At 44.9% G+C, this 26,900-nt stretch overlaps 1 protein-coding gene across 1 annotated transcript in view; it reads right to left on the minus strand.

The window, feature by feature from the left end:
• TGFB2 (transforming growth factor beta 2) overlaps positions 1-15,803 on the minus strand; it is an 82,594-nt gene extending 66,791 nt beyond the window's left edge. Inside the window, exon 1 of the mRNA XM_081186080.1 lies at positions 14,044-15,803. Within this exon, the coding sequence (XP_081042206.1) occupies positions 14,044-14,389 (346 nt within the window). The 5' untranslated portion in view covers positions 14,390-15,803. The remainder of the gene's footprint in view (positions 1-14,043) is intronic.
• Positions 15,804-26,900: the final 11,097 nt, after the last annotated feature.

Below are 26,900 nucleotides of genomic sequence, written 5' to 3' on the forward strand. Positions count from 1 at the left end.
GAGAGCCAGAGGTTCCCCATGTCTGCTGTATACCATGCTTGAAGTACCTCAAACTATTTGCTCTGCAATTCCCTCTCAGGTTCTTATAGCACACGTGCGAGGAACCTTTAGCCTTCCAGATGTTGCTGAACCATAATTTCTATCATCCCAAGTCACTGGTTATGCTTGCAAGGGCTGCTGGGAGTTGTAGTTCAGCAACGCCGGGAGGGCCAAATGTTCCCTGCTCTTGTTGTGGGAGGGTTCAAGTCCTGTAGAGGTATGCATGCCCCTTGCTGTTTGAGCTGCTAGAGGGCTGAAAGCAATGATGGCCCTGCCTTATTATAATGGTTAATCTTGCAATTCTTGCAACCAGGAGCCCAGGATTCAGAGGACTGTGGAAATCTGTGAACGCTTCCCACCAATTGCCTTTCAAGCAGGACAAATGTCCTCTGAAAACTCCAAGGTTTTATCCTCTAATGTAGTGCCATTATGGAGAGATCACCTGAAACAGCCAATTCTCTTTTTAAAAGACACTAAGCTACTTGAACAATGACAGAATACTGGCCAGTTCTTGGGGAAACAGCTACAGAATTAGTCACAGACCCCATGTTTACACGAATACGGTATTTTTAAAAGATACCAACACTTATCGCACACCAGAGATTGTCATACAAAGATGCTGTGGCCACCATCAAGGATTTAGCTACTGACCCCCATCTGCCTTGCCTCTCAAAACTCTAAGTCTTCGAGAAGCGGTTCCCTCACTGCAAGAAGTGAAGCTACAGGGAACCAGACAGAGGGCCTTCTCGGTAGTGGCACCCGCCCTGTGGAACGCCCTCCCATCAGATGTCAAGGAAATAAACAACTATCTGACTTTTAGAAGACATCTGAAGGCAGCCTTGTTTAGGGAAATTTTTAATGTTTTATGTTTTGTCACATTATATTATTAATTATTATTATTATTATTATTATTATTATTATTATTATTATTAATTCTGTTGGGAGCTGACCAGGGTGGCTGGGGAAACCCAGTCAGATGGGCGGGGTATAAATATTAAATTATTATTATTAATTGTTATTATTCTTTGGTGGGGGCATCCAGAGAAACGCCCACAAATGTTAAGTTAAGCAATTGCCGGTATACAGCAATTGTGGGTGGTAATAAGTAGATATGGTCTTGTTTTTTCCACAGACTCTTACTCAAGGATAGCTTATGCAATACATTGACTTTACTTCTGCCTTTGCAAATTATACATATACGCATTTACAAAGTGCACCAATCCATCCTTCCACATGTTCTTGTGTGTGCGCAGAGCTTCCCATTTCAAAAGGGAGATCCTATCCACAGGCACAACAATGAGCTCCCTCCGCTGAAAGCGTTGCTCCTTTCCAATAGAGTAACCATCTGCAAGTATCAGAGCTCTCCAGACTTTTAGCATTTGATGACTCTGCAGATGTGCATTCAGTGTTCGTCATTGGCACGAAAAGCCCAGCAGTTCTTAAAATGCATGCCATGGGACTCTGGTGCAGAGGTAGGTAACCTGGTGACTCCTTCCAGATGTTATTGGGATTCTCAACTCCCATCATCTCTGATGACTGGCTATGCTGGCTGGGCTGATGGGAGTTGTAGTCCAATCTGAAGGGCACCAGTTTAGCTACCCCTGCTCTAGTGAATCACAACAGGGATGGAAGCATTGTTTGAAAAGTTAAGCATCCATCAGCCTGGGCTCATTGAGTTCCGCCATTTCTCAATATATGAATCGTGGCATTTGTCCTGAGGCTCCTGCCAGGATTCACTGACAGTTCTTTCTATACCTGGTAGGTTCAGGGAATCCCAGAAGCAAAATAACTGTATTCAAAGCGTATACCTGAACCTTGACTTACCAGGCAAAGGGAGACACAGAACACCAGGAGGCAATTTTAACCAGTACCAACTTGCTGGGAGCTGATTAAGGAAATGCAGGTGTATCTTTTTGAATTTAGTAAGTGAAGTGCTATTCCAGTTACAGCCTAGGAAAAAGAAATGCGCTGCAGGTATGAAAAGATTAGGAAACCAGCTCAGCTCAGTTCATGTTACGTGAATGAATCATGGATTCCCACACTCCCTCCCTTCTTGTCCTGCAAAAAGACATCTGTCAGAGGCGCTGTGGGCTTATATGTTCATTGTAGATTCTGTACTGAGCAGGAAGTTGGGTTGCTTGACTCCAAAGGTCTTTTCCAATGCCATAATTCTTTGATTCTATGTAACCACAGGCTAACTATAGATGGGTGGTCTGTATTATTTTATTAATACTATTGCTACGAGTTTGTCATGGCCTTTGGCTAGAATAATAAATTTACGAACTAGATTGTAACCACAGTTGGCCATTACATTAAGCTGAGCAAACTATGGTTTGCTTGTGTACAAGCCAGTACTGGAAATCACACTGTGTCATTTCTGATTTACAGATGCACTTTAGTTTGTAATTACTGGACGTAATTAGGATTTGCCATGACAGAGTCAAGGGTGCAATGAGAGAGGGAGGAAGCCTGTAAGTCCAGGACTTCTTCCTGTAACGCTAAACCACGGTTTAGTGTTTGCATCCAAATTGAGCTAAGGTTGCCATCATACACATTCACTAAACGGCACCCTCTTTGTCCACTGCAGACGTTGCATTCTTAGTCATTAAATCAAAACAATGTGGGGGAAATTGATTATGTCAACAAAGAGAAACAACTATTAGAAACTGAACCATGCTGAAAAGCACAGTGATAGAAATCATGTCATTAAGCACTCGACTCGTGGATAGCATCTTTGCAAAAAGAAGCAAAAAACAAAACAAAACAAAAAAACGCCAGCCCAGTTACAATCGGGAAGCAAACACACTCTAAACAAACGAGCAAATAAATGTGTTTAGTCTAAACAATGCTGTTGATGCACTTATTAAATTAAAATAATACCTGGGGAACATATCATTCCCATGCTGAAAAATGCCTTGGGGGGGGGGGGAGAAAGAGAAAGAGAGAGAGAACAAAGTATAGCATAAGGTTTTGCAACGGGAGTGGAAACATTTGTGTATTCTCACTAATGACTTGTTTTGTCAAAGATGCACTGGGAACTTCCAGTGAATCTGTAGCAGAGAAAGACTCCGAGGAGAGACACTGTACAGGCCAAGGCAGCAGCGGGCCAACTGGAAGGGGCTCCTTAGCTTTTCCCAACCTGACCTCCTTCAGATGTTTCAGATGGCAACAGCCGTCAGCCCCATAGGGCACGGCCATTGTAGTCCAAGACATCTGGAGGGCACCAGGTTGGGCAAGCCTGCTCTCGGATCACGTTGTCACTGAAAGCAGAAAAACTAAAAACTGAAGACCTAGTATTTCATTTCCTATGATGTTAATGGTTAGCAGCCCATGCTGTGAGAGGCATTTCGGTAACTGTTCATTCCTCAGAAGGGAGGTGGAGTTCTGCTATTAGATTCATTGTGCATATAAAGTTCCTGGGTTCTCTGTCTACACTCTAGAGCAGAGGTGAAAATTAGGATCCAGCCAGCGCCTGACATCACAGTGGCACCAAGTGACCCAAAGTATTTTTTACCACTTTGAGCAGCACATTCCATTGGGGCTTCCTGTACAAGAAGTCCTGCTATGGACAGGGGTTGGCTGCACTGTGGAGTCCCATGATTCTCCCTACCAATCAGTTAGAGCGGGCAAGAAAGAGAACGGAGCGCCAGGGTAGCAAATTCAGGTCTTCATGAAATTGAATGGGACAGCTTTAAGTGAGTGACCCCCAGCAAGACTGATTGGTGGGGGGAACCCTATTTTCTCTCCTCCCCCCCCAATGGATCTGCCAGGGACAAGGGTAACCCCAACCACAAATGGAGCCCCTCTAGGCACAGACTTCTACTTTCTCCCATGTCAGGGAATGGCTGCCATTCACTCCTGTGATAAACTGCTGCAAAACTTGCCCCCTTCCCTGTTGAGAGGTGGCCCAGTCTCTGCCGAAAGCATTCCCTGGGGAATGCTGTGCGTGTGACAGGCACTGCAATACTTTAAGTCCCCTATATAACACACACACCCGATGTAGATGGGCATTTTGTTCATGTTTATTTACAGAAATCATTGTGACAAATGTTCTTAAACTGTGTACTTTAATCTTCCCCTCCCTCAAGCATTTGTCATTTCGTAAATATTTTTGTCAGGTACCGAGGTAAGACAGTTGTGCCCAATGAATTTCTTGGCTACCGGATGGCCCTCTCTAACTCTTAACGCTTTTGCAGAAACAGCAGGGTTTTTATTCTGTTATTCTGTCTTCATGAGCACTAGAAACTTTACAACACACACATTATATTGATGGGCGTTTTGCCAATATTCTTCTCGGAAATGAGTTAAAACTCAGAGAGTCTTGTGATTCTTTATGAAATGCCAGGTTCTTATGAGCTACAAAGGTTACTTCAGGTCATGCAGATTCCGACACTCCTTGCTCCCACTCCACACACAAAAAATCATTCTGAAGTCTCATAAAAGTCAATGGGAAAAGTTTGGCAAATCATGACTACATCCTAATGATTTCAATGAACAGCTCCAATTCCATACACATCCACCTGGGAGTAAGTCTCAGTGGACTCAACAGACATGTCATCTGTCATGGATGCTTAGCAGAGATTCCTGCCTTGCAGGGGGTTGGACTAGATGACCCTTAGGGTCCCTTCCAACTCTATGATTCTATGCACATATTGAAGCACACCTAGCTTTAAGCACATATATTTAAGCCAGGCATAGGCAAACCTGGCCCTCCACATGTTTTTTGGGACTACAATTCCCATCATCCCTGACCACTGGTCCTGTTAGCTTGGGATCATGGGAGCTGTAGTCCCAAAACTACAAGCCGAGTTTGCCTGTGCCTGATTTTAGCACACCTAGGCTATGAAGAATAGCTATGGTTATCAGGGTAAGAGAGAAAGTCCATCAACCCGCAACAGTAAGAAGAGCAGACCCCAAGTCCATTTAGTCTGGCATCCCTTTTCCAACAGTGGCATGTAGGCAATAGCCCTCCAGGTGAAAACGACGACTACTTCACCCAGAGACAGCTCATAGATTTGATGGCTGGGATCTTGGAAAACCGCAATAGGGAACCTGTGACCCACCAGATGTTACCATTTCTATTAAGGCATTCTTTATTGGAGATCCAATTACTCTTTTCATAATTTAATAAGGAGCAGTGAAGAACCCTGACCCTCTTCTTCTAAAAGCCTCAGCCAGTTTAATGTGAAGGCACTTTCCCTCTCAGCAGATCACTGTCCCTGGTGACTATAGTTTTCACTTTTTACACTAGAGAGTTTTGGTACAAATTGTACTTACAGCCTATAAACCTTTCCCAGATATGACTCATTTTCAAGTGTCTGGATTTAAGTCTCTGTTCCAAAATGAGAGAAGCTCATCTGAAGCCAATTCCCCCAATAGGCTCAGAATTAAAGACATGTTCTACCATTGGCACGTGTGATGGTGTCCCGTGAAAATGTCATAATGCATGTTCTGCGTAGCAGTGCCAACTGCAGACAATGGGGAGAAGATGCACTTCATTTTTCAAGTATCTGCATTTAAGTCTCCACTCCAAAATGAGACAAACTTCACTCCAGGCAACTTCTCAGGAAGGTCAGAATCCAGGTCCCAACATTGGTTAGCTTCTTTGCTTGCAAGCCACCTTACATATTTTATTAAAAATGTATAGTATAAATGCTAACAATGAATAGTAAACTGCCATGTATGGTGATCACCTATGATAATATATGGGCAGCATTGCCAGCTGCAGAGAATGCTGCAAAAGGACTAATCAAGTATAGTCACCTGATGAAGATGCTCTGAGCAGTGGTGGCTGGTGCCTTTTGGGTAGAAGGCAAGGAGACCGAGAGTAAGTGGACCAGCCTCCACTGGTTGAGGTACCAAATCTAACAATGTTGCATAGTGATAAAATACATAGCATAGGAAACCAACATGGAGTGCTTCAGATGTTATTGGACCCATGTTCCATCAGCCCCAACCAGCATAGGCAATGGTCAGGAATGATGGGTGTGTAACTTCTGGAGGATCTCACACTGGATGTCCCTTATACAGAGACTTGAAAGACCTGAAGGCAGTGCTAGGCATAGGAGCATCAAGATGGAATTGCCTTGCTATATGGAATCTTGAATGCAGCCAGCACCACCTGTGTCATATCTTGTGGGACATGGGTGGCGCTGTGGTCTAAACCACCAAGCCTCTTGGGCTTGCCAATCTTAAGGTCGGCAGTCAAATCCGTGCAATGGAGTGAGCTCCTGTTGCTTTGTCACAGCTTCTGCCAACCTAGCAGTTTGAAAGCATACCAGCTCAAGTAGATAAATAGGTACCACTGCAGCAGGAAGGTAAATGGTGTTTTCATGCGCTCTGGTTTCTGTCATGGTGTCCAATTGCACCAGAAGCAGTTTAGTCATGCTGGCCACAGCATTCTGTGGACAAACACCAGCTCCCTCAGCCTGAAAGCTGAGATGAGCACCACACCTCATAGTCAATTTCAACCGGACTTAACCGTCCAGGGGTCCTTTACCTTTACCATATCTTGCAACACAAGTGGGATGTATGGCAGCCCCAAGAGCCAGCTACTTCACTATATGTAAAGGATTCACTCATGAGCTTTATGGGCAAGTACATAAAGCTAGTCCCTATTTATATCAAAATATGATTCAACAACTAGTGGGCTCTAGGCAAAGTTTAGCTCTCTCAAGTGATACCACTTCAGAAAGAGTGGAGGAGTATAGAGGAGTAGCATCTGAGGCAATGGGGTGACACAGCAGGCCCCCATGCTTCACTCATTTGTCAAGGTGGCCTCTCTGTCTCACAGGGTGTTCAAAGTTTCAGAGAAGATGATCCCACAACTTTCCTAAGCAACATATTAATACAAACATAGCCAATTTGCTGGCCTTCAGATGTTGGTGGACTACAGCTCCCATCAGTTACAGCCAGCATGGCCACCGGACAGGGATACTAGGGCATGTTGTCCATACACCACCACTTTGGCTGCCGTGTATTAATGATTCAAAATCTGTTTTGGCAAGACTTGAGAACTCACTGCACCTTATCAATCTCCTTCAAATGTGCTGATCAAAACTTATGTCCTCAAATTCCAACAGGTTCCTGACTAGCCTAGCCTCTGCATCTTAGTTAAATTCTAGAATTCACTCCTGCAAGAGGTAGTGCTGGCTACCAACTTGGATGCATTTAAAATAAATTCAGACAGGTTTGTGGAAGATAACGCCTATCAACGGCTACTAACCACGAGGGCCATGTTCTAGCTCCACTGTCAGAGGCAGTATGCCCCTCAAGGCAAGTTTCTGAATCACAAATTGGCAGAACGCTGTTGGGTCTTGCTTGCAGGCTGGTTGGACATTGAGAGAACAGGATTCTTGACTGGGTGGGCCACTGGCCTGATCCATCGGGCTCTTGTGTTCTTTGCTATGCATCTGTCCACCTATCTGGCACCTGCTACAAGAAGCACTTAATCTGACTTCCACATGAAGAAGAGGAATGTCACTCCACGCCAATACATCCCCTTCCTCCAAACACCAGAGCAGCAACACACTTTCTGAAGCTGTGGTATCTCCCATTCCCTTCAGCCACTTCTCATTCCCATGACCCAAATTCCCCGCAGCCCAAATCCTTACTGGAAGCGAGTTCCACAGAATTCAGTTACTTCCCAGTAAGTGTGATTAGGGCCGATATCTTAATTCCCCCATTATCCATTCCACCCTGGTGGGGCTGTGTAACCCTCTGGAAAACAAAAGCCCACAGCTACTTCTGTACTCTACTAGTAACCCAATTCCTCTGAAGACAAGAAACCTACACACATATAAACACTAGTAAATCAATTCCTTGTTGATAAAGTAGAAACATGCCATTGTATGTAGCTGGTTTATAATGTTTTCTTTCATTAGGTAAAATACTCCGCAAAAGAGGAGGGGGAGACTACGTGAAGCAAATATTCATGCAACAGAGCTAATGGAAGGATAAATCACACCAGTGGCTCTCATAAAATTGAGGTGTAGACTAGAGATTCAATTTAAGGAGTACGGTTGTGCAGGGGGTGAACTGTTCTGCATTAAATTAGTTAACTTTCATGTGGAACTGCTACGAAAAGTATAAACAGTTGCAGTTTTTCAGGACTCTGTAAATTTATATCCCAACGTCCAAACTTCAAAGGGGTAAGTTATTCTCTAAACTTAAGCCCAGCTCTTACTCAAGCAAAACTCTCATTACAGAAAGCAAAGTTTTTCCTCAGCGAAAGGAGAAAGAAAAGACATAATTGGTCCTTTTATAGCTATTAGAAACAAGGTGTACAACTCAGGCTCTGGAAAGGTACATTACTAATTCTCTGGAGGAGGAACTAAATTCCCATGTCATCCTAATTTGCTTTCCAGTGTTCGATACTAACACAGAAACCATGAATGTGGTCCTGGTTAACCTCAGGGCTAAAAGAAATTATGGAAAAGATGCAGTCCCATAATTTAAAGGTCTCTAATGGATCAGAAGATCTGGAATGTTTTTATGCGGCTACACGGTGGGAATTTTTTCTTACACTTTTGGAACTAATACACAAAAATCTGCCCCAAATGAGGAAAATCTGGTTGTCCTGATGGACTCAATGCCCTGTGTATGATATGAGATTTGCTTTTATATTCCACTCCTGTAATCCTGTTATCTTTTCAATAAAGTTTATTAAAGGAAGAAGAGGAGGAAGAGTGGAAGGAGAACTGATACTATAACTAATGCCAAAAAAGAGAGAGGATGCAATTCACATCCATTAAAAGCTAGAGAGGCTTTGTTGTTGCTTTCAAATGGGTGACTGATGCTTGGAACCAAAATGCTGTACCAGATTTTGCTTCATCAGCACTTAAACTACCAAGATCAGCCCTATCACACACAGTTCTGCTTGTGATTCATGCACCGATGTTTATGGACAACCTATCAAATGATGGCCTGCATGTGCCAATAGCCATCAAAGATTCAATACCCCACATTTCGTCCTTCCAATATCATGTTTTATATCCTCTTCCATAATTTCAAACACAATACTTTCAACAGACTCCATCCGCACATTCGGGAACAAGTAATCAGGCGTGCATTTATTTCTTACTCATTTAAAAGCTGTTTAGGGTCATCCTACAGGACAGCAATGGGGAACTGGTGGACCTCTAGATGTTAGTGGGCTACAATAATTCCCATCATCCCCGACCATTTGCTCTGCTGTCTGGGGCTGACGCGAGTTGGAAGTCCAACTAAAGCAGAGGAGTCCCAGGTTGCCCATCCTTGCTATACAGGACAGCTTGCTCTCTGGACATCTTACCAAATCACCAGCCATGAAGGCATCTTCTGCTTGCAAGATGCCCATAGCATCTGGTTAGCCACTGTGGCAACAGGATGCTGCACTAAATGGGCCTTTGGCCCGATCCAACAGGTCTCCTCTTATGTTCTTAAAATTATAATTCCACACACAATCAACACAGGTTTCGCAGCCAAAGAGCAACGAGTCCTTCAGAGCTATGGAGGTACAGTGGGACTGCAGGGACACACGTTAAGCCACTCCCCCAAGGCTTCACAACTGTTGTATCTATGGAGGCTCCAGGGGGATTGAGAAAGCCTGGGAGATCAGGGTTCTCAATCATGTCTCCTGGGGTCCCTTCCAACTCTACAATTCTATGATTCCTAGATAAAAAGAACTGCTATTTATGTTTGTGGTGTTTATCTAGAGCAGGTGTGGCAACCTTTGGCCTTCTAGATGTTCTTGAACTACAAATACCATCTACCTCAGCAAACATGGCCAGTGCTTTTTTTCCCTTAAAAAATGTTTAGGGGTACTCTCATTTTCCCACCCATATTGTAATTCTGCCCCTTAATGAGGCCAAACTTAGATTCACAAAATGTTTAGGGGTATACATACCCCTGCGTCGCCCCATAAACACTGAACGTGACCATTGGCCAGGGATTATGGGAGCTGGTCAGTAACATCTGGAGGAACAAAGGTTCCCCACCCTTGATTCACAGCTATAGGACCTATGGAAGTCCATTAAGCTTTTTCCATTGACCTCCATGCAATGTACATTATAGTTGTGAACTTTGTGTAACCTCAATTGCAGCAAATTTGAGACTTGTAAGGGAGACACAGAGCACAGCTAATGAAAGGATGCCGCAAGCCACTCAGGGATATTTCCTTGCCTGTATCTTAGAAATCTAAGCCTGTTCATTCCTGATACACGTTGATTTCCATGCCCGACCCGAGTCACTGTCTCCTTTTGTGCTCCCACAGACCATCGCTGCAAAAAAGCCCAGTGCCCTTTGATTCCCTTGGTGCAAACTATCGGCAAAACCTTAACACAACTTCGCTTTGAGCCTTAAACTAACAGCACGTGAAAAGATTAATACGAATAAATTCTGAGCTAATCAGATCCCTTTTTTAAATGTTGACACAGTATTATTTATATCCCATAAATACCTTCTTGACTAAAATTCATCCCAGGAGATTGGCAACATGCCAAGGCTATTCATATTTACTGTATTTATATAGTACAGTTGGCCAAGGATAATATTTAAGACAAAATATGCCCTGGGATATATACAATATCTCTTTGCGTTTTCCTTTTAAATCTCTCCATTGCTAAAAATATTTAGACTGAATGTTACAAATGTCCCACAAAGACCTATCAGGGATCTGCTTAGTGATATATAGCCGACTGTGAGTATAATTAGAGCATATTTGCAATACTTGGGCCATAGTCAGTTACCAAATGCTAACATCTCTGTGGTAAAAAAAGGGGGGGGGGTAGTTTTTAAAAAGAACTCTGAATGATGGCTCTTTCCCATGCCTTTCACTCTATGACCTCAGTGTGTTTGCAGAGATCTCCTTTCTCTTCCCGCATCACTGCCTGCTCAACTAATGCAGGAACTGGAGAGTTAAAAAAAAAAGCGAAAAAAAGACCCACCTTCCTTCAGTAAGTCTGAAGGAAAGTGTACAAAGCAGTCCAAACCTGCATTTTCAATTCACTCATTCAGATTATATATTTCTTCTTGGCTGTATATTTTTTCTTCCTTAGAATGGCTTGTCCAGCCCAGCGTATATAACTAGACAGTGGAAAAACAGTTAACCCACTTACTGTGATCTTCCCAACCAAGCATTTCCACAGTAAGGCTGGCTGAAGCTCGAGAAAGGGCCTCAGCTCTTAAACTCATGATGCTCTCTATTGGCGGGTACCTGCAATATCCGCACTTGTCCTCCAAGGGCTGTTTTGCCTTACAGACCCAGCTTCGGAGGAGATTCTCACAGGGTTTTTAATTATTCCCGGGATCGCAGCTTGGATCGTTTACATTCTCCAGAAGGCAATGTTTAGCCAGGCTAGCGTTGCCTCTTTACGGGGAGGAGAAGTGTGGTTAGAAAGATGTCAGAAACAAAACAAAACAAAAATCTCCAGCTAAAAGGTGATAAGCCTAGATCAAGATGCTGCTAGGATTATAGATTGGCTGGTAAACAATCTCAGAGCACAGACTCCTGCGGAACAAACAAAGAGATCTCCAATGAGCCAGCGGAAGATCAGTGTGGGTGGGTGAAACGTCTATTTAAGAAGAAGGGGGGGGGGAGCAGCCTTGCCGTTCTCTTCTGTGTCTCAATGTTATTGCTACAAATTACGCTAGAGAGCTTGCGCATACCCACTTGGCTCCAGCACACTTGACAAAGTCTCCCTTCCCTTGGGGCAACAAGGGTGGAGCACATTTATCACAGACATTCTGGATGGTGCCTTAATTGCAATAATAAAACCCTTTGATTGCCAGTGGTGTCCTCTTCCAGAGATTGTCATTTTTAACAAATAAAAAAAGGGGGAGGCAGCAGCACAAGGAGAAAGGGGGGAGGGGTTCTGAGTTCCCTGGCTGGCATCCTGGGACTCTCGCTAGCAAGCCCCAGCAAGCCTCAAAAAGCTACACCTTGGTTGCCTTCAAAATAAATAGAAGAGGCTACAATTAGAAAGTCTAGGCTAAAGCTGCCAAGGTGGCTGCATTACGCATTTCGGAAAAAGGTATGCGCTTTTCAGAGACAGACCAAGTATATGAGTATCAAATAAAGTTATAAGGGTGGGGGGGAGGGGAGGGGGAAGACTGGAAAACAAATCAGGGAAAAGAAACACTTAGCCTAGGCATGTAGTAAAGCTGCCTCGTTTTTTTTCTCATACGAAGTTTCCTACAATGATCGACATTGGGGTTTGATTTTCTATGTATTCTTCCCTTCCTACCCACCCACCCCAGCTGGCAAAAAAGGTGAACTGACTACAGTGGAATGTGAATGGGTCCATTTTACAGCTGAAGAGACTAAGGCTGCTATCCTTGTTGAACGCAGTAGAACTTACTTCTGAGTAAGCTTGTAATTTACTGCACAGCAAGGCTGGAATCCTATGCACACTTACTCTGGTACAAAGCCCATTGGGCTCAATATTCTGAGCAAATGCATAGAATTCCTCAGAACGGCTGCTAGACAAGAGTCAGCCGGCCAAAGCCAAACCAACAAGTCCAAGTCGGAGGTGGGATTTGAATTCATGTCTCCCACCTCCAAACACTAAGTCTCTGGACCACAGTGGCTCTGGCCCAATGCACAGAGCCAGCTCTTTCAAGCTCTAATTTATTTTTCAGGAAAGAGTGCACATAATCAGTTCCAGCTGAAGCCTTCACAGACTGTGTCCAGGAAGCTGGACTTAAAAAAAAAAAGAATTAAGGGAGTATCATTTTGTACCTGGAAATAAGGTCACCACAAATGGGAACAACTAAATTGATAATAGGATCTAAAGAGGCACTTCCTGGAGGATCTGTCCTTTTTTGCTTGTACCAATTGCAGCAGCCAGCTTCAAAAGAAACTCGGTTTTGGGGTGGATACACTACTGAGCTAGATTGCTCCCCTCTCTCCAAGGTACATTGAAATGGACCACTGCCCATATCAGACACAAACCAGCAGTGGGAAGTGAAGTGATCAGCTTTGGAAGCTACCAACTGAACTGAAGCGGGGGGGGGGGGCTAGGCAGGTGATAAGAAAAGAGCTGAGAGAATACTTTTGGGGTGGGTAGGGGGGGTGGGCTTTAACAAAGTAAACTAATCCTATTAAGGGGAAATTTTGTTGACCCAGGTGTTGGCCAAATACTAAGGGGAAACGTACACTGATTGCTGGCTGGCTGGGGGCAGGCAAAGACTGGATGGAGAGCATCCAGGGAGAACAGATTGAGAAGCCACTGTTCCCACCCAAAGTGGGGGCGGAGGGGAGGGCTTTGAAAAATAAACAGAGGGAATTTGAGGATGAGAACAGATAAGGAGGCTTATTAATGTATCTGGCATCGGAAGGCACCAGGCACTGCCAAAAACGATGGGAGTGAGGCAGGAGAACTGCCAGATGTCCCCTTCTTTTCGAAGGGTGATTCCCGGGTGCTTAGATTCCAAAATGAGAGGTGCCAGAGACAAAGATTAGGTGGGAGTCGCACAGTATTCCCAGGAAGCCCTTAACTCTGGATCTCCGATTTGCTGCCCAGTAGGGAGGCAAAGGAAAAGCACTCTGCACATGCTCAGGAGAATCCCCTTCTAGAGACTATGTGTCATGTGCCAGGACTGAGGTCCCACACAGAAAAACAGGGGGATGATCCCCACGACAGAGGAGCCTGATCGCAACATAAACCCCAGCAAGGATTCCAGATTTCAGTTCGTTAGACCTCCCTCTGGTGCAAAGGTGCTTCGTCCACCTGCCCTCTCCGTATCTCGTCTCCACCCCAGCATCACAGAACCAGATCTGGAAAAATATTTAAAATGCAGAAATATTTGAAATTGGGAGGGCCCCCGGTATTCTTAGAGGCAACCCCAAATTTTATTTCATTCTTGGGCAGCTGTACCCCTGGGCTGTGCTTAAACAGTCAGGACAGCCTATATTATTTTCTAGAGATTTTGATCCGGCGGCAGCAGCACTTAGCAAGGCTCGCTCTGACCGCGTGCGCGTTTTTCTGCCCTCAAACAGCCGCCGGCGCGCGCATTCGCACTTACTTGCGGACTGGAAAGTAGGCTGCATGTCTACTTTGTAAACCTCTTTGGCGTAATACTCCTCGTCGCTCCTCTCCTTCTCGCAAGTAGCTGCCCTGTGGTTCGCCTTCTCCTGCAACAGGTCCCTGGTGCTGTTGTAGATCGAGATGACCTCCGGAGGAACCTCCTCGGGCTCCGGGTACTCTTCCGGAGGGCTGTTGAGTTTCAGTTTGCTCAGGATCTGCCCCCGGATCGCTTCGATCCTCTTGCGCATAAACTGATCCATGTCGAGGGTGCTGCACGTCGACAGGGCGAAGGCCACCGCGGCCAGATCCAAGGTGAGGAAGACGCTCCACAGGTAGCAGTGCATTTTTAGGAAGGTTGAGAGAGAAAGCACCAAAAAGCACGTTTTCTCACTCTTCACCTTCTCACCTACCCCCACCCCAAAAACGGAAAAGTGACCGGTTCCCCCCCTCCCCCCTCCGGTCTTCTTGCTTATGTGGACGCGTGAGAATAAGGCTGAGAATTTACATATATATTATAGATTTTGGAGAGATGGGAGGAATGCAACAGATCGCTAGTCCAAACAGTAGCTTGCACCGGATTTCTGGCCTCCAAAATGCTGGGATTTGGGTCGCACGATTGCGAACAGCCGTGGCGTTGCAGCAGAAGCAGCAAGTTCAACCCGGCAGTCGCTTCTTATTAAAAACTGCAACAGGTTGATGAGCGGTTTTTCTTTTTTCGAAAATAGCTGCAACAGGTTGCAAAGATTTTCTTTTTAAGCAGGTTGTTACCACCACAGCAAACAGATTGCAAATCAGCAACGGTAGCTGCGCTTCCGCCAGGAAGGGGAAAAAAAGAGGGGCGATACTGATAATAAAAAACCCCGAAAGAAAAATAATAATAATAATAATCACGTCAATAGTTTCTTAGAGAGCTGAAGGGGTTTGGGCGGGTGGAGAGAGAGAGGCAACTGGCCACCAATTCAACTGCGGGCTTCCGAGACGCGGATCTCCGGCTTCCCACGAGCTCTCGCGCTCCTCAAGTGAGATGGCACCGGCTGGTAGTCGGAGGGAAGCCCGTCCAGGGGGGATGCCGCCCCCCGGTCCTCCTCCTCCTCCTCCTCCTGCCGGAGACAGTCCGCAGCTCCCCCTTTGGCCGAGGGGCCGGCGCCCCAGCGCGCTGGGAGGCGGCAAGCGCCCACGTGTGTGCGTGTTTGTTTGGATGCGTGTGCGCGCACGCCGGGGGAGCAGCCGAGCCGTGCCAGGGGCGCGCGGCCGGGCGCCTTAAGGTGGCTGCGCCGGGTTCCCCGCCGTCTCCTGCACCCGCGTGGAGTTGCTCCTCCTTTTCCCCGGGCCCGCGGGCTGCTCCTCTCGCTGCTACTCCTGCTGCTCCCCAAGCAGCCAGCTAGTCTCCCTCTTCTCCTCTGGCTACTTCTGGCTGCCCGACTTTTCCAGGAGCTCCCTCCTCTTCCACAATTAAAAAACAAAAGGAGAGAAGGAGAAAAACCGATGACACAGTCAAGCGAGCTGAGCTGCTCCTTCCCCAACCTCTTTCTTTTTTCCTTTCGAGTGGACTGCAAGAGTTGGAGTCTTCCAGGCAGCCTCTCTTCTCCTCCTCCTTTGCTTGGCACCTTCCTCCCCCGAGTAGGTGCTTTCTTGCTGCTGCCCAGGACTTCTTCCTCCCCGGCTTGAAGCGCAGCCCCAGGTCCGCCCCTCTCGCCGCTCCTGCCCTAGCGAGAGAGAGACCCTTTCGCCGGCCGAGAGCAACATCGCGGGCTTGGGCCGGCAGAGGGAGAATTTATAAGGGCTGCCCGGACCGCGTGTGCGCGCGTGTGCTTGGCCTCCCCGGCGAGGTGACGCGCGGAGGTTGCCGGCGGAGGCGGCAGCGGAAGATTCCTCCGCCGTCGCTTTCTGTCACTGGTGGGGCCAAGGCGCCCCTCGACCCCGGGGCCAGGGAAGGAGACGGGGAGCCCCGTCCGCGGCCAAGGGAAAAGAAGTTTCCTTGGGCCAGGCCAGCTCTCAACTTAAAGATTTCCTCCTTTATGGAGAGAAAGGGCACACTATTTCACGCGTCTTGAAATAAAGGAATCCGGTGAGATTTAAGGAGTCCCTACTTTTAAAGCCAGCTTCGAAAAGATAAGAGAGACTATGCAAAAAGTTGGTTTCCACCAGGGGTGCCAACTTGGGGGGGGGGGGGTCAGGTAAGCCCCGCCCTGCTTAATTGGACACGTGCATGCACACTATTTAAATGGCAAAGCCCATCAACTTTGGAGGGGGTGTAGCCCTCTCAAATATTTGGGGGGGGGGCGCCAAAGGGGCCTCGGCCCCTAGAAGTTGGCTCATGTTGTTCCCACCTCTTTTTGCCATCTGAAGGAGCCATATACCGTGGTACCTCGGGTTAAGAACTTAATTTGTTCTGGAGGTCCGTTCTTAACCTGAAGACCACTTTAGCTAATGGGGCCTCCCGCTGCCACCATGCGATTTCTGTTCTCATCCTGAAGCAAAGTTCTTAACCCAATGTGCTATTTCTGGGATAGTGGAGTCTGTAACCTGAAGCGTCTGTAACCCAAGGTACCACTGTATACGACATAAAATATGTCTCTCCCGCATCTGTTTCTAGAGCCACCGCAGGTGCTACAACCTTCCAACAAATTGACCTCACCTCTCCATTGGCTCCCAGGCAGATGGATGCCAACGAGGAACAATGAGCTGTTTGGGACTTTATTCAGAATTACACACATACAAACAGTGCTTGGGTAGTTATTGCGCAGTAGGATCCCAATAAAGGTCTTCCCTCCAGATGTTTTTGCCTGCAGCTCCCATTAGCTCTGGCCAGCACAGCTGTTCTGACTGGGGATGGTATGGTGGGTTGTTCCAAAACATCTGGAGGGACCAGGTATGGGAAGGTTGGCATAGCGTGTAAACCTTGTTTTCACTTCTTCATAGTCAAGACTGTGGAACTCATTCCCCCAGGAGGCAGTGATGGCCACCAACTTGAATGGGATGAAAAGAAGTTTAGACAAATTCATGGAGGAGAGGGCTATCGGTGGCCACTAGCCAGGATGACTAAGCTCTACCTAGAAACAGCAATGCTTCCAAATACCATTTCCTGGAAACCACAGAAGGGGAAAGGGCTCTTGGTGCTCATGTTCTGCTCACTGGTTTCCCATAGGCATCTGGTTGGTCACTGAGAACAGGATGCTGGACTAGACGGCCACTGGCCAGAGCAAGCAGGCTATTCTTATGTTCTTATATTGGTTTGGTTTCATTTGTAGAGTGGGGGTGGGTTGGGGTGTTACAGCTTGCCCCAAGTATAAATGCAATAAGGTCCATCAGTTACTAAATGCTTACAAACTTCCTAATGCCACGGGAGATCTCTTCACATGAACAATGTCTGCAAATGGTTGCTACCTGGAATAAATATAGATTTATCGTCCAACAACATCTGAAGGATCACAGCTTCCCCTTACCGGACAAATATGTCCTGATCATCACTTACAGACCACTTGATGGCACACAAGGAAGAATTTAAATGCAAGATAGGATAGAGAATCACATGGAAACATTCCAGCTCGCTGCACTTTATGGTTCAAAGCAGGGAATTCAAGCCCCCCCCCCCCCCCGTCAAACCTAGGGATAAAAGGAAGAGCAAGCAAATCATCCATGCAGACACAAAAGGCTGGCATATTGTGGCTGTAAACCATCGTGAATCCCCTACTCCTGCTACAACTACAGAGGGTCTGTGCATGAATTAGGCCTGTGAATCAGCGTGGCTGTTGACCTCTTCCTAAACATAGAATCCAGAGCAATTATTCGTTATCTTTGGCAGAATCCTAAATATCTCAGCACTCAGAAATAGCAGCCGAAGTTTAGTCATATGGCCATACTTCTTGCATGACAAGAATCCCGCAGTAGCTTGATTTGGTAAGATTTGGTAAGATAGCGTCAAGCCATAAGTGAACCCTAAAATATATATAAAAATATAGACCCTTCAGAAAGGGGGAACAGCACAAACTCTTGTTGAGTTTAGTCACAACCGCCCTAAGCTGTCTAAAGAACTGGAGTTATGTGCTGTTGACATGGGTAAGATGCTGAGGGCTTTTAGAACTCCTTGCAATTCTCCTTGCAATATACTCTACATATTACAGTGGTACCTTGGGTTAAGTACTTAATTCATTCCGGAGGTCCGTTCTTAACCCAAAACTGTTCTTAACCTGAAGCACCACTTTAGCTAATGGGGCCTCCTGCTGCCACCATGCCGCTGGAGCACGATTTCTGTTCTCATCCTGAAGCAATGTTCTTAACCCGAGGTACTATTTATGGGTTAGCTGTAACCTGAAGCGTATCTAACCCAAGGTACCACTGTCTATCACAAACATGATGGGCGCAAGCCTAAGTGCCCAATCCTGTACTATGTGTATAACAACAAAGAATCCTGAGGTACATCGCAAGACTAGCAGATTTACAGTCGGGGTGCCAACTTGAATAAAATATGGGGGGGTGTCAAGTAAGCCCTGCCCTGCATAATCAATCACATAACATGGAGTACGGACACCATTTGAATGGCAATGCCCATCAACTTGGGGGGGAGCAGCCCACTCAAATATTTTATTGGGGGCCCCAAAGACCTCTCAGCCCTTAAGAGATGGCTCCTTAGGAGTTGACTGCTAGAATGAGTTTCACTCGCTTCTACATTTCTATCAGGAAATTATATGCAAAGATCTCGTTCCTCTGTAACTAATACAAGTTTGACAAAAGAGGAAAGAACTCTTGACATGAAGGCTGACATGACATTTTTCAGTTTGGATGATGCCTGAATGCAGGCTTTGATGTCCTGAAAGCAAATGCCTCCCGGGACAGCATAAGTATCCTCAAACTAAGCCCACCATTGCATTGCAATATGTTCCCCAATTAAGCAGTTAGTGGCAAAGCATTTGCCTTCCTTTAATTTCACTTTCCTTTCGCTTGTTTGTGTTACATTTAGGCCTAAGCAGGCCCCAAAAGAAGTCTGGGGCTTGACTTTAATACATTTCTGAACTCTACATTCTGGAAAGAGATGTACTTTTCTAAAGTAAACTTCCTAACATACATATTCCACCACAGGCATGTGAATACAATGGTGTCCTTTTCCACATACTTTTTATTATTATTATTATTCTCTCACTCTCTCATGACAAAAATAGGGACACCTGGAAAGTTACTTTCTTGAGCATAAGGATCTTCTGTTTCCTGTTAACTTAAAAATTAAGTGATCTAGATTTTTAAAAACAATCTTGTGGTTTCTTTTTACATTGTTAAGTGCAAATGCACTATGTAAGACGTAAAGGTAAGACTCCTTTTGCATCTGCTGACGACCAAGTCATTACATAAGAAGGCTGGCTATGTTTCTTACACTAAAGACCATTGTTGGAGGAAAAATATGTTTTGGAATTTAAGAGGTAATTTTCATGCGCTGCACAATGACAACAAGCGTCAGAGAGTTGCACAATTTCCCTTCTCTGTGGCAAGGTAGTTACAGTCCTAAGGCAGATTGAAGTCTTATTAAAAAAAACCCTTTAATTTGTGTTCTTTCTCTCTCACTCTCTCTCCAAGTTGTAGGCTGGGACTAAGATGGTTCTTGTAAACAGTTGAAAGAAGGCTCTCCCCAACAAATACAATTTTAGAACACAAAACCCTCATTGTAATGACATAAGATGAAATTTGGCAGCAATGTGGAAGCCTTCTCAATCATTGCCTGTGACGCTGTGTTGTCATCCTCATGACCATTCTAACCGCTTAATTCTAAACAATGGACCATCTGCCAACAGCTTCAAGTGAGGGAGGTGAAAGTTTGTCTAGGAAAAGCTTCGCACTGGCTTTAGGTATGGAAACTGAATAGTGGAAAACCTCACAAGGAAGAAATCCTCTCTTTGCCAGTCTTAAAAGGCAGAAGATCCACTTGGCAGGGCCTGTGAGAGATAATCTGCTGCCCCGGGGCAAAGGATAAACTGGGACTCCACATCCTGCATACAGAAACTGACAAAACAGGGAGTGAAATCTTACTTGAACACTGGTACAGTGGTGCCTCGCAAGACGAAATTAATTCGTTCCGCGAGTTTTTCGTCTTGCGGTTTTTTTCGTCTTGCGAAGCACGGTGTCGGAAAAGTTTTGGAAAAGCTTCAAAAATCACCAAAGTCTTTTAAAACCTCAAAAAGGCTACCACACCGCGTGCTATGAGTTGCTCCTCGAAGTCAAGTCACAACTGTATTAACGGTTTTAAGAAAAAGGAAACAAACGTGCAAGACGTTTCCGTCTTGCGAAGCAAGCCCATAGGGAAAATCGTCTTGCGAAGCAGCTCAAAAAACAAAAAACCCTTTCGTTTTGCGAGTTTTCCGTCTTGAGAGGCACCACTGTAATGGGGCAACATAGCTGAGGGGACCAGGCTAGCTTGGTCCTACAGGGCAGGCCATGTGGTATAAACCAGGCATGGGGTACGTTTGGCCCTTCAGATGCTGCTGAACTAAAACCCCCATAATTCCCAGCCGTTGACCATGCTGGAAGTTGTAGTCCAGCAAATTCTGGAGAAGCAAAGCTCCCACACCCGGTACAAACAAAACTGCCCACACCTGCCATAAGCTCTGCTCCGCACTGCTGCCTGAGGAGGCTGCCTCACTCTGCCTAATGATAGGGCCAGCTCTAGGCAATTCAAGAGCACAGTGTGGTTCAGGAGACAGCAGAGAAGAAGAGACACGACAGAGGCCAGGCTGATTCAGATATGCTGCCTCAGCAGTTTACAGCAAGCTGGCATAGTGGGCAATGGAACCAGTATTTCTCTCATGACAATAATAGCTTTGCCTTCTCAGCAGCACATCTCTCATCTAAAAAGAGGCACATCTAGGACCTCTTTCATATATCCTTTTTTAAAAAAAATCAAAAACCAAACCTGTCATATAAATCAGTATTTTCACTTTCATTCAGCTGTTCTGCTTATTCGGTTTAGAATCCTGAGAGATTGTTCTATAGCATTCCCAAATTAATCCACCTTTAAAATAAAGTGGCAAACAGCTGCAAAGGCCACCCAAGCTTATAGTTGGCTCTCAGCTGTCCCTCGTTCAAACCTCACATTTACTCCAGGCTCCATGACTTTGGTAGAGCTACTTTTACGGCCTGCAAACCAGTTTGCATGTGGAGCACAAGAGCCAAGGAACGAAAGTAAGAAAATGCATTGAGCAGGTGCAGAGTCAGCAGATTTTGCTAAACGTGGAAAGTGACTTGAAATCTGGGGTTTTCGTAGCCCCCCTGTTGTTGTTTAGTTGTTTAGTCGTGTCTGACTCTTTGTGACCCCATGGACCAGAGCACGCCAGGCACTCCTGTCTTCCACTGCCTCCCTCAGTTTGGTCAAACTCATGCTGGTAGCTTCAAGAACATTATCCAACCATTTCGTCCCTAGTGCCAATATTTCAGAATATATCGATGCGACTTTAGAAACCACTGACCACCCTCATCTACAACCTACAAGTCACTTCACCCAGTGGCCTAGCATGCCTTGGGCTTGAAGAAAGTGCCCCAAAATAGCTATAAAGACTCAACCTCCTGATCTATGTATTTCTCAGAAACTCAGGTGCCACTAGAGGGGCCAAACCTCTTTATTTATGAAGAGACAAATGAAGCCCAGGTACCTACCTCCCCACAGACAATAGTTGTAAGAAATATTTGTTTTTAGATGGTAGCCTGGGAGACTTCAGCTGTGAAAAACGAAGGGTGGTTCCTATGAAGCAGTTCATAAAAGGGCTTCGGGCTGCACAATGGAATATCTCTACCTTTCCCACACACTGCTATATATATTTTAGGGGTCCCCCAACCCTTGAGAGCTGATGGCAGGGGTGTAAGGAGAGGGAGGGGATCATTGCTCTAATGAATCTCCTTCACTGGATACTACTCTTTAAGTATTTGGAAATGTAGGGAAGTTGATAGTTCTCACATGCTGTTATCTCCCGTCCTCAAAAAACTACCCCTTGTCCTACCTTAACCTATTGGCCTCTTTCCTCCCATTCCTTTGTGTCAAATTTTAGACTGTAAGCTTCTCAGAACAGGGACCTATCCTTTTCTGGTCCAAAACATGAGAACATTACTGTATCCTTATTTACTAAATGTTTGTGTGGCCAACATTTAGTGCTCTGGGCATCTCACAGAATACGGCCTAGTAAATGCCAATTCAACAGTTACAGCAGGCACAATAAAATATTGGGGGGGGGGGGGAGAGAATATTATTATGCAACATATTTAGTTTTCCACAAATAGATCTCACATGAATGAGAGTTTCCTCAGGAGGTGATAATGAACAGTGTAAGGAAGGCAGGATTATTTTTGCAGTACAACATATAATTTGCTGTTTTAAAATATTTATTTAATTTATATACCACCCTTTATCCGAAGATCTCATGGCGGTGTACAACATTTAAAACATTTAATTTACAAAGCATAAGAATAATAATACCAAAAATTAAAACAATCACGGAAAAATGGTAGCAGCCTTTTTAAAGGCCATAGATTGTTGGGTAAAGAGGAATGTTTTCGCCTGACATCTAATGATGCTAGGCGGGCCTCTCTGGGGAGAGCGTTCTACAAATGAGAGGCCACCATAGAAAATACCCGTCCTCATGTTGTAATTCTCCAAAACACTTGGGAGACACACAGATAAGGGCCTCAGATGACAAGTGCAGGGTCTGGGCGGTTCATATGGGGAGAGGCAGTCCTTAAGGTACTGTGGTCCTCAGCCCTATTTAGAAGTGTCAAGATGTGGTTGAAATTTATGATGATTAAAAAATCTTTCATCATGTCCATTCTTCTGAGAGCACAACATAAAACAGTGGTGTCACTGTAATATGACTAGAGTTAAATAATATAGCTTTTAAATAAATAAATAAATAAATAAATAAATAAATAAATCTGAGATTTAATTGGGGGGAATGCAAAGCAGATTTGAACAATCCCCCCCCCCCATTTATAGTGTAGGTGCAACAACGTTCAAGCTTACTAGTTTCAAACATTAGACATTTCTGGTAAGAGTTTAATAAGCTTGTAACTTCCACCTTGACTTCCATCATGGAAGAAAGGCAGTTCTAGAGATGTAATTACATTAAAAATAAATACCATAGGTTGAACTGGCATATTTCCCTAGCTTCATATGCAGAAAGGACAAAATGATTGAAGGTATCATTACTGGCAGAATGATTTGATTAATCAAGGAAGTAGAATAATTTGGCAGAGGAAACTGCTGAGCCAGGTTTGCACAAATGCAACCTCAGTATCAGGAACTATTTTAACCAGTCACTCCCAATGCACTCCCAATAAATATATTGCTTTATTACATCTCAACAACGTTTTAGATTTCCCCCGAACCTACTTTCAGGGGCGAACAAAGTACTTCCACCTGAGGCATCCCTGCTACCCACATGGATGCAGTAAAAAATAATATGCAGCCTGGCACATCCAGGCACAGTTCAGCCTCCTGATGGCAACTCTTGTGGTTGCAATGCACTGTAAAAGCTCTCCTAGACCACAGGCATCATTGCCGGGCCGCATACTGGGAGAGTTCAGATTATCATTTCCCATCTTAACAAGCCAAGATATGAACAAGCATTTTGGCCAACCTTGCAGCCCTTTCGCTCCTCCCTTTATGGCGGGAGCAGAGAAACCAAGGCTGTCTTCCATTAACTAGAGTTTCCCGTTTCACTCAAACTGGGGAGCCGCGGTTAACAGCTCTGGAACAAGCCAGGATGTTAAGCCAACTTCAAATCATGGCTTAACCTCCTGGCATATTCCAGTGATGTTAACCCTAGTTAACAAAATGGGAAACTGTAGTTAATGGGAGACTTGGTTGGTTGGTGGTACAAAAACTGCATGCATAGCCAAAAGGATCATTACTATCTTGGCTTAGTAAAGTGAAATAAGGTCAGCTCCCATGGCTCAATGCCTTGGAAAAGTTACACTGGACCACAGGCATCATTGCCGGGTCACATAATACGATTGTAAGTCTGGGCAAAACTGATGACAAACCACGTTGCATTGTATGGAAATGCTTTTGACTCTGTGCTCTGGCCCCAAAACATCCTTCATTGTACGTTTAAATTAGCTTGCGTTTATGCAAACATCCAGTGAATTATTGCTGCAGCCTAAACCAGTGAGCCTCTTGGGCTTGCCGATCAGAAGGTTGGCAGTTCGAATCCCCGCGACGGGGGGAGCTCCCGTTGCTCAGTCCCAGCTCCTGCCCACCTAGCAATTCGAAAGCACATCAAAGTGCAAGTAGATATATAGGTACTGCTCCAGCGGGAAGGTAAATGGCGTTTCCATGCGCTGCTCTGGTTCGCCAGAAGCGGCTTAGTCATGCTGGCCACATGACCCAGAAGCTGTACGCCGGCTCCCTCGGCCAATAAAGCGAGACGAGCGCCGCAACCCCAGAGTCAGTCACGACTGGACCTAATGGTCAGGGGTCCCTTGCACAAGCAGCCAAGTATTTAGTTTTTTTATCAACAGGTCTACATGTGGGAAACAGTGAAGAGACCAAAAGCTATCCTTATCTATGCTTCATCAAAAACTGAATGGCCAACAATCCCCAACTGGGTCTATACATGTCTTCTAAAGAAAATGTTCAGATCCGCTCATTGCGCTCAGTTCCTGACCCAAATGGTCTTCATTTGGCTTTCTTTAATTCTTCTGCTCCCTGCTGTTGACATAACATTCACATTTACTGTCACCAACCATGCATGCTATCTGGCTGGAAAATCTAACTACTTGAATAACATGACTTGCAGGGAGAAGCAAATTAATCTAAATTACACTTTGCCATTTGGATAACTTTATTAGGATGATGAAAGCAGGTTAATTAGGAGGAGGAATGGCCTGGAATTCAGATGATTGCATCATGGCTGAAAGATTCTAAAAAACATAAACAAAACAAAAAACGAATGGCTGAAAGGAGTAAAATAATTAAGATTTATTCACAGCCTTTCAGGAGCTGAAAAAGCAATGTAAAGAGTCAATTACTGGTCTCAAGCTGGCTCAGTACAGGAACACCAGGACTGATTTCATGATGTGTCACGGCAACAGACAAACGCAAGATGAAAAAGGAAGTGGCCCCCACATCCCATCAGGTGTTGGACACGGACATGGGATGTCTGGGTCTAAATCAGGGATGGCGAGCGTTTTCCAGTCAGAGGTGGCAGTCAGCCATGGGCAGCCATCAAGCGGCAAAAATGGGCTGGGATGGCAGATGCCACCACTGTCTTTGTACAATTCTCTGCATCCCAGTCACACAGGAGCCAGAGGCTCACAGACACACATCCCTCTCTACCTTCATTTTCCAACCTGGTCCAAATCCATAGTCAGCCGTAGCCTTATTTGTAATGGTTTCAGCACCTTGTCAACATCAAGTTATTCCCATTTTACAGATGAGAAACTATTTCACAAGGTTACTGCAAGGCTCACTGGTGGCTAAATTACTCACTACAGACCTTGGGTTGTATTCAACATAGCGATAAGTAACACATTGCGTTAGCGGAATGATTTTTTCTTGCCCAGCAGACTTCCCCCTTCCATGCTTCTTAAATTTTGTTTTATGGGTCCCTGCCCCCCAAGTCTCCAAAGCAAATTTGGGTGTGGCGCAAGACGCAGGCAGGGGAAACGGGGAAGCAAAGTGAAGTTGTTCCACTTGTGCAAGGATCTAGTTCAATGGAAGCCCCTTGCTTCCATTTACAGAACCCAAATTGAGCACACCTGAGGAATGCACATGCCCACCCAAGGATGGAAATCACAGGAGAGCAACAAAGAGGTCAAATACTATTTGGGCATGCCGCACAAAGCAAGGAATGCTTCATAAACCATCCCAAAGAAGAATTAGCAGTATCAGCCACACACATTTCAGTAAAACTAGATAACCATGCATTAGAAGTCAAACTGCCTAAGAATCAACCATCCTTTTGACAAATATGGTTTCCAGTTTCAAATCACTGCCACCATGAGGACAACCTACCCTTTCATTATACGAAGAACATCTCCTAGGAAATCAAGTTCTGTTCCAGAATCTATGTTCTACAGTGCAGGTGCAGACATGCAGTTCTTAAAACTACTCCTTTTGGGATAATGTCTTGTTCTAAATATGTTTAACTTTGCTTTTTAAAGATTGTATTCCTCTTTATTTTATTGCTTTGAAGATTGCTCCAAAGCAAAGTACTATTTGTTGCTGAGCAGCCTATCTGTGAAGGGATCTGATTCACAATCTGTTCCAGGGCCACTATACTATGAGCAAGAAGAAAACAAATGAAACTCACAACTTGAAACTGGGTTTTAAATCCCAGCTCCTTTTATACGTACCTCACAAATGCATAAGCTAAGCTAATGTTGGTTCGATATTACAAGAACTTGGCCCTAGCCCAACTTTTCAAAAACTGGTTATTTTAGATCAATATGTAAAGGAACAAAGAGTCCTATGGCACCTTCGAGTATATTTATTTAAAAGCATTTCTAAGCAGCTTAATATTTAAGAATCTTTAAGCAGTATGCAAAAATACCAACACAGAATCCTAGGAGTTGGATTTTGGAGAACTATTAATTCGCAGTTGATTAAGATATGCAGTTGATTAAGATATGCAGTTGATTAAGATATTTAAAGGACCCATGGAGGGGTGGAGGGGAGGCCTAAGATTCGGAAGAATCTTGTTTGATTTTTAAAAATTTAATTATGTTAATTGTGTAATTTATTTTGTAAGACCAATAAAAATTATTTTTAAAAAAAGAAAAAGGAATCTTAAGAGTTAGAAGGCACCCAAGTATCATCTAGTCCAACCCCCTGAAAAAACAGTATCGGGGGGAAATTGTAATAACAGGCTCCAAACTTGTAGG

This window comes from Podarcis bocagei, assembly GCF_964188305.1.
Source record: "Podarcis bocagei genome assembly, chromosome: 3".
NCBI lineage: Eukaryota > Metazoa > Chordata > Lepidosauria > Squamata > Lacertidae > Podarcis > Podarcis bocagei.